Source organism: Neospora caninum, chromosome VI (assembly GCF_000208865.1).
Source record: "Neospora caninum Liverpool complete genome, chromosome VI".
NCBI classification, from domain to species: Eukaryota; Apicomplexa; class Conoidasida; order Eucoccidiorida; family Sarcocystidae; genus Neospora; species Neospora caninum.
In genome coordinates this window covers 2,524,551-2,533,341 of record NC_018392.1, presented here as the reverse complement: position 1 = coordinate 2,533,341, position 8,791 = coordinate 2,524,551, and the positions used below count along the sequence as shown (strand labels likewise).

Here is an 8,791-nt window from a genome sequence, read left to right as displayed (position 1 = left end):
CGCCACCGGCGTCGCAGGAGGCAACCACATTCGCCTGAGGCATACATACGCGAAAGAGTCGGAATCTGTACTTCTTATCCATAACATAGAAGACTTTTCTGGCGCTGTACGAAAAGGGGGGAATTTGTGTAGACTGTGGCAGCCCGGGTCGTCAGAAGGGGGCTGCGTGTCTGCTTCTTCTCTGGAGTGTCCGGAAACGTGCTGCCGCAGAGAGAACCTGGCAAACAGCCTTCCCCAGTCCGGATGTTTCTCCGCTGCCAGAAACGCCTCGTGGACATTTTTTACAGCCTTGTCTCTCACCTGCAAATTGAACGTGACGTCGTTGCAGGAATGAGCATGCCCCGCCAACTTGCGAACCACAGAAGCCGTTCGCATGTCCCATAGCTTGACCTGTCGAGGGACAAACAACTCGGCTCATCAATCGGGGTATAGAGTCTCATGCCATACGCGCTGCTCGTTTGTGACTCGTGACAGGCCCAGATGGCCAGATATATACATATGCTTGGAAGCTTTTTTTCAGAGTGTGGATGTCCTGTGGATCACAGCGTTTGACCGTGCTTTGGCCGTTCCGTTTTGAAAGAGGCGATTCAGCCAAAATTCGAAACACAGGCGCAACACGAGTTGAGTTTGTAATCAACTTCTCGCAGGGCGTTTCGCCATTGGCAAAACCTAGGACGGCGCACCCACTTCAGAGGGAGACACACAGGAACGGGTGCCTACCATTTTATCTGTCGAGCAGCTGGCCAAGCAGTTGGTGAAGGCCTGGAAACAGATTGCGTTCACGGAGTCTGCATGTCCTCTCAAACTCTCGCGGCATCGCAGGCTGCGCGAACAGAGAGGCCACGCGAGGTAGAACATGAGGAAGACAGGAGAAAACCGTCTGTCGAGCTTTGAAGACGCGAGAGGGTTAAACGGCCCAGCTGCAAACTTCTAGCAGCCTCATCCCCCCAGGGCTGCGCCTTCCCCCCAGATGCTCTTCATTCTCTCAGTCTCTCCCTTCTCTTCACACCTGTTAGCATCGAAGCATTTGATGGAATGATCAGCAGAGCATGTCGCGAAGAAGTCTCCTGTGGCCGCATACACGCACACAAGCGCGGCGAACGGGCCCTCGAGCACGTTCGACGTGGAGAGATCCAAGAGCGTGTCTCTTTACTCTCGGGGCGAGGACAAACTGCGAGAATCGGAAGGAAAGCACTGGACTGGATGCCTTCCAAGATACGGACGCGGGGCCCTATTCTTGTCTCTCTGGACTACCGCGCGCCTCTCGTGCGTCCCCGACTTCCTTTCGTTGCTGTTTCATCGTTTTCCATTCGTTCCCTGCCGTTTGAACGGATCTTGCGGGGATTTAAACAGGCTCGGCTCACCTGCATCGTGGAAGCAACAGTCCCAGACAGGCTTGGCGTGGTCAGTGAGCGTGTGAACGCACATTTCTTCTGCGATGCTCCACAGCTTGACAGTTCCGTCTCCAGAGGCGGTGACAAGAACGGAGGCGTAGGGGTGGAATGAGGCGCTGCTTACCCAGTCCTAGCAAGACACGCGTTGCGCAGCGGTAGCAAAAAAGGGCTGAAAAGAGGAAGCGCGTGCGACTTGACAAACCTCTCTCTACGGGTGCATGGTCAGGCGCGTGTAACTCCACTGCAATTTACAGTCAGGGTGACTTGCTGTTTTGGCAGCCTAGAAATTGCGGGGTGCACAGATGCTCATCCATCAAATGAAAGGCTGGGCACAGCTATAGGGCTGTATGAACGGTCGTACCTCCGTATCCATACGTGCAAAGAAATGTGGGCGATAGATCGCCGTCGCAACCGCCGCGTGGTTTTAGAGTTGCCTTGACTCGGGGGGTGATCCACCGACGAAAAACAGATCGTGTCCTTAAAGAAAGGTTCGAAACCGTGCCGCACGTCCTCGGCTTACCGTGTGACCCTCGCCCGACATGACGAGGTGAGTCCCCGGCATCTGCCAGAGTTTCCATGTCCCATCATCGCTCGTCGACGCAACTGAGAGAGGCGCATACCCAAGCGTGAATTGTCACCTTTTCGTTTCGCAACACCGACGGACAGAGGAGACGCATTTGAAAAGGGGGGGGACACCTGTGCACCCGTTTGCACGACGCAGGCACACGCTCCAGCTCTGTCTAACCCGCGAGAGATGAGTAGGTGTTAGGTAGAGCGCAACAAGGGAGGTGGATGGAGAGACACAGAGGAAGGGGGATAGCAGACACACATGGAGCGGAAGAGAGTGCGGCAAAGATAGAGGAACACTTCGGCAGAGGGACAGGAACCGAGAAGGCGCAGCGAGAGAACGATCCAGAGAAAAGGGGGGGGGGCGACGTGTTTGAGATCTCGTTTCGTTTCTTCTTTTTGCCGGCGCGCGGCGGGCCGAAACGACTCTTTCTTCATCGTGAAGAAGGAAACGAGGGGAGGCAGGGTAGCTCCCAGGTGTGCAACTTCGTTCACTGCATCCGCCAGAGACACGCACCTCTCTCAAGACTCAAAACAAGGGAAAGAGAGAGACCCTAGCATCGCGCTTTTCAACGAATTCCAGAATTCCAGAACCGAGCACACACTTACGCAGCTCGACTTGGGGGTGAAAGGCAAGGGAAACCACTGCGGCGTTGTGAGCGTCGAACTCGCGTGAGCATTTTAGACGGTCGCGGGGCCGTTCGGCACTCGACAGAAAGGCACCGGAATCCCCTTTGGGCTCCCGTTGGGTCGGCCTCGAATGCTCGCCCTTTCCTGTTTCACCCACCCCTTTGTCCAAAGTAAGGTACGGATTGACTCGGCGCCGCTCTGGCCATTCCGAGTCAAGTTTCGTTTGCTTCGGCTTGCCAGACTCGCTCGGGACGCTGACTTGGTCCGATCCTTTTCCAGGGGGGCTTCCCACTTCACTTTCTCCGTCAGACGTCTTCAGCCTCCCCGTCCCGCGAGAATTTGAACTCCTCAACCTACGAGGAGAACCAGCGCGCGGCGAGTCGCGTGGCGGCTGTGCCACAGACTCGATCTGAGCGGCCAGGCGATCTCGGTCAAGCGTGACTAGCATCTTCTCGCGAATGCTGGTCTAAGGGGAAATAGGTCGACGCAACACTCGAGCTCCCATGCTCTGCCAAACCCGGACGGGGGCATTCGAAGCGTCTCCTTTGGCGAGACGTAGCCGCCGGCAGAGCGTTTTCTCAAACAGTTGCGCGCGTATTTGCGCACGGAGATTGCTGTATCCTGGTGGAAAGCGTGCATTTCCGTGCACTGGCGTCGACTCTTCGAATGCCGTAGAGCTCGCGATGGTTGCTCGGGCGGACCTACTCCACACGTGCGTAGCTACACCTCTTCGGACAACCAAAGTCGGCGTCGGATGATCAACTAGCACTCCGCCGCAGGGAATGCCTCTAACGTGGACGGACTCGTAAGGAGCATCTGCAGATGTGCTTATGCATGTGGAATTGGATATGAGCCCAAGCGGATGCCAAGCGTATATGCAGGCACTGCGAAAGAGAGGTAGGTAGGAGAGAGGGTTTCAGAGATAAAAGCGAGAAGACTCCTCTCTCGATCCGCGAAAGACGCTGGAGGCGTCCCTTGCCTACTTTGTATTTGCCTTCTAGACTCTCGATCTGTGGACGCATGTCCTCGAGTTTTTTCTTCAATTTCTTGATTTCTTCTGAGGACAAGACTCACAATGGAGACCCAAAAACATGTCCATCTCTGACCCTCATCCACAAGTTGTTTTTCTGAAACTTTCCCGCTGTACATGGTGCCGTGCGGTCGTTTCGAAGTCTCTCCAGGAGGGCCCAAAAGTGGAAGAGTATCTGCTGGTGAAAAGCGAAAAACTGAACGCGGGTCTGACCGTGAATTGCTCAAAAGTCTTGACCGGTCGCAGCCCCACGCGGAATGAAGGGCGGGATGCGCGTGTCTATTCACACGTGCATATAATTGTTGCGACACCGGGATTTCTGCTGTCTCCTGGAGGACTCACGCGAGTACCAAAGGAACACGCCGTTCCATGTCCAGTTCTATTCGACCTTTTGTGTCCCCCGGGCATTCTGTACAGGGCGGAAGTGACCGACTAGACATCCACCGTTGTTGCAGTATGCTTCTGTCTTTCTACTGTATGTATTGACATCTACGGCGATGTGTTGGTTCGTGTTTTAAAAAAAGTTGGGTCAGGAGTCAGTGGCATATAATGTCTCTCTTTTTGCGCGTCTTCCGGTCGTAAACGCCCGGAGACGCACGCCATGCGTCCCCCCGAACGACAGAGGAAGTGGTTGTGTCTCTTACGGGTGCATTTTTCCTTTTCTTGCTTGAGTCGTCGATGGTGCATGCGATGGAAGTCTCGCTCTTTCTTAAACTGGTCAAAGTATTCTCTGCCATACGAAACAGCACGAGCAAGAAAGAAGCTTGGGAGCAGAGCGTGACTGAGAAAGAAATGGAGTGGGAGAGGGCAAGAAGCTCCAGCAATCGACGCTTTGCTGTCAAGCGCTCTACAGAACTCGAGCAGCTGGAGTGAATCTTTCGTCTCGGATGTTTGAGAGGAACGTTCTGGAGAACGAAGAGAAATCCTGTGTTCGGAAGGTGCTGCTATGGAGGGCGGCAGATGAATGGGCAGAAACTAAAAAATTCTCCCTCCACAGCAAATGACAACGCGAAGTCCAGTGCTCGGCAGGACTCAGAAAATTCCTTACAAGGCCTTCGATGCAATCTCTCGCTGTCGGCGGATTTCGTGCTCCAGAAGAACCACCTGCTCTTTCAAATCTTGATTTACCAGAAAGGCATGTGGAACAGTCCACTGCTCCCTTTTCGCCACAGTCGCTGAGTCTCTGTCGCTCTTTTGGAGCTGAGCGTCATACCTGAAGACATTGGGTTGCTTTCATAGTTCGTTTCTTCATAGACGTCTTAATGCACGTGCGCCGTAGAAAAGAGCGTCTCCTACTCGTGCCAATAATGTTTCACTATTAGGACCAGGCTGAAAACGGTGACGCCAGAGTCATATGCGGGGATCGGCCGCACTCCTACAGAACGCTCGACACTGAACCCACAGACTTGTTTGCCGTGGGTGAGCGACGTTGTTTCTGTGTCCTTTCCAAATGCACGAGATACTCTGGTCCTTCCAACAGGGTGATAAAAGTGATAAGTTCTCTACGGGGAAACGTGGCCAAACACGAGCAGGCGAAGCAGACAAATTGGATACTGCAAGGAAGTACTTATTCATATATATGTATATGTTTCTACATATCCTAATGTAGGGAGAGAGAACGAGCGATACAGAGAGGCCGACGGGCAGGATGAGACCCAGAACGAAAGCGGGGGAAAAGTGGATAAATGGAGAGAGTGGTGTATCGATCGCTTTTTGACTGGCGTGATCGTCCTTCGTATTCTTCGTGGACGAATGCAGGCTCAAAGCACTTGTCCGCGTCTTGCCGAAGTTCATATCACTCTTCCAGGTACAGATAAGAAGCAGATAGAAAACCCCGTAATGTGCTTGATCAGATGCAGTTAGAGAACCTACCACTCTGTTTGGAAGCAGGAGAGCGTCTTGTGCATTTGGGAGGATACGAGAAAAGACCGTATAAAATCTTCAATTGCTTCGTGCTTCTCCGTCACTCGAGCGCTAGTGATGGAAATGTCCTCATCGTTGTCGTCTGGGGAGACACAACCAGCAGCAAACCGAGCATATAGTAGGATATGCAACAGGTAAATATTAGACATGCGCACCTCTAGATACACACATTTGTGTAGGCAAACCGATGGATAGATAGGCATCAAGACAGAAACGTGCGCGGAGAGATGGACAGATGAATACGTGGATAAGCAGATGCGGAACTCGATGAGTACTGAGGCAGTTTGGTGTGGATGCATACTCGTATGCTTGATGAAAAGAAACCGACAGGAAGATTTGAGGCGGAGCGGCAGCTCCACGCAGAGATGTACGTAGAGGAGGATATTGTTGAACACGCCCACAAGTGTCCACGGGAGAGACACAGGCGTGAAGCACTGTGCAACTGCACATGTATGTGCGTTTGATGACGAAGCTCTCACCCCGTTCTCTTTTGAACTTTCTTGCATCCTTCATCAGCTGCTCATAGTCGTCCAGCTCATTGACATCCTCGGAAGTCCGCTCCATAGGTCCACGTGAACTCTCTTTTCTCTTTTCGGCAACATCACTTGTCGCCCGGAGGGGGTTTGCCTCCGAGAGAGCAGCCTGCAGTTCTGCTTCCAACTCCGTCAGCTCCAGGTGTTCGTCGAGCGTCTCATCTTCGTCGCTGATGACGACGGCTGAACGAAAAAAGAACCAAGACAGCGCTGAAGGCGCGTCGGAGGACAATGGCCGAAGATGCCATCGACTAACAGTGTCGCATTTCAGGAGAAAAGGGGATGGATGTCGGGAACTACAGAGCTCCGCACGTTTGTTTCCTCAAAACAGCGACGCTTGTTCCCCTTTTGTTAACTTCACTCGTCGGCAGTTGGGGGAGTGTAAAGGTCGTGGACAGAACAGGCTGGCCATTTTTCGTGGATTGACGTTTAAAGAATTTGTGACAACATTTTAGACTTCCCAGAAACATTTGCAAGTGGGAAACAAGTTCGCTGAATCTGAACGAAAACACTCGTGTGTTACACAACAGTCTTTCAAGAGGATCTCTCATTTAAGACGGTAGTGACGCGGAATGTGTAGACCGAAGCTTCACAATAGACGCAGTTCGGCGATAAGCAAGACCCAACAAGAAATGCCGGTCTGTAACACGGATCAGAGGATTTTTCTCATGTAGATTTGCGGAGTCGACTGATCTCGCCAAAGCACCAATCGCGTCGATACACAAGCGGTAGCAGACTTTATGTGCTGTTTCCAAGAAACTCGTGGAGAAAGCATCAACCTTCCGGTGAAGATGTAGACGCTCGAACATGCGAACGCCGCTGAAGAAGGAACAGCGATACTATGCTTCAATGCATGGGGCGCGCTTTTCCGATCCCGTGGGTATATGACACGTGGGCATTTGAGGAGGCACGCGGCGTGGCGACGAAAAAGGTGCTTTGTGCTCGCAAAAAGAACTGCGAAACACGACCTACAGTGAAGTAGGAAAGAGACTGAAAATGCAGAGGGCAGAAACTAACGAAACAGGAATGAAGATACGCGTCCCGAAACCGGGTAGACGCACGCTCGAATATGTATTCCGTTTCTTCCGGTCCCTCTTGGGACAAATTTGCCGAAGGAACCTTGTCTTCTGCTAGCGGACGTTGACTCGTTTGGGTTGGTGACAACAGCGGATCCGACAGAGCGGTCCCGTGTGACTGGAGCGCCTCGTCTTCCATTCTTCTACGTGCTACCAGCGAGTATCGGTTTTCCGGTTAGGCCGTTGACTCCCCCGAGAGCCCCGTACCCGTGAGCTAGATGTATATTAACAGGGAAAACGAGTGTCAGCCGAGAAGCACGAGAGAGCTTTTCTGCGTCGTATTGTATTCAGGTATGCCATCGTTAGTCCAACAGTGTCCAAACATACACATACGCACATCCTCTGTACATATATCTAAATACATACACTCTTAGCGTTACGCTTCCGGGAAAGACCAGACTGTCTAGATTCTGAGTTTTTATGTGAATCTAGTTGTCGAGAAATATATATGGTGCCCATGAATACACATTAACCTCCACAAATATATGAAGGGGGGCAATATTTAGGGAATAACAAACATAAAGTACGTGAGATGATGAATTAGAGCGCATTCCCGAGCAGGCAGATCATGGCTCTCGGTAAAAAGAGTGGGTTGCAGAAAACGACACAGATCACGTTACTCCGCTGCTGATTCTCCAATGTTTGTGCCACGGAAGGCCTGCTGAAGACTCATCTAATTTCCTGCTTTCTTGAGCCCCACTGGAGCCAAGCATCAACCGCCGTATGTGCCCTATCCATCCTGGCTGCTGCAGCTGGTTGATGCTTTGAGAAAACACTTTTGGTTTCTGCCTACAGAAGCTCTCACAAGGCTTCGTAGGCGAAGGAGTTGGATGTCTTCATAGTTGTAGTGCAAAGAACGGAACGGAAGTCAACAGTTGACTGAAACGAGCTTCGTGGGGCGACTGTTTTCTCACACATCTTTGCGAGTTGTTTACCAAACGCGCAGCATGTCGATCTACATGAACCTGTTCACGAGTCAGGGATCAAGACATGGACCGAAATGTCTGGGCGATTTTGAGGGCCTTTGTTGATCCTCTCTTTCCAACGGCTCTCCAGAAGCGGAAAGCAACCTCAAATTCTGAAGAAGAAAGTTCACCGTCGGGAACAAACTCGGCAGGAGAGGGGCCGCACTCTTTGGTGAAAACGTGACACGCGAGACCGCGCGCATGCAGCTGCATTATGTCAAGAAATGGAATGAGGCCACAGATATGAAAATGCCTAGGTTTTGTTGTATCTCTTTTGCGAGTGATCAAACACATTTCGCCACTTGTAGGAAAAGACTTTTTCACAGCGTTTCGCACTTTGCTTTTTCCTATCTCCAGCGAGAATTCAATACTGGAGATCTAAGTAGGTTCTAACTCTACTCTAGCACAAGAAGGTCGGAAAAAACAGGAGCAAGTACCTCCCCCAAAAAACACAAGTTACGCGTTTTGGCTAGATGGATTTTCCATCTTTTAGGTCCACAGCTCAACCCTGCTTTTTTACGCCACTTGTGTGTGCTGACTGATCGGAGGCGGAAACACAACGAGTGAATCTTCTTCATCTTTGGGCATCGGAGAGCAACGTACTCTCCACTCAGTCCCCTGCGGTGTGTGTGGCAAGGGTGCTACGCTTGCAAGTGATGTAAAAACAGATTAA

At 51.8% G+C, this 8,791-nt stretch overlaps 1 protein-coding gene across 1 annotated transcript; it reads right to left on the bottom strand.

Annotated features, from left to right (window-relative positions):
* Nucleotides 1–939: 939 nt before the first annotated feature.
* NCLIV_018430 (WD-repeat protein, related) lies at nt 940–7,292 on the bottom strand (the record flags this gene model as incomplete). Its single annotated transcript, XM_003882036.1, has 9 exons — nt 940–1,067; nt 1,365–1,524; nt 1,915–1,997; nt 2,571–3,057; nt 3,575–3,648; nt 4,266–4,402; nt 5,494–5,626; nt 6,024–6,260; nt 7,139–7,292. The coding sequence occupies 9 exons, from the start codon at nt 7,290–7,292 to the stop codon at nt 940–942; spliced, it is 1,593 nt and encodes a 530-aa protein (XP_003882085.1).
* Between the last annotated feature and the right edge of the window lie 1,499 nt (nt 7,293–8,791).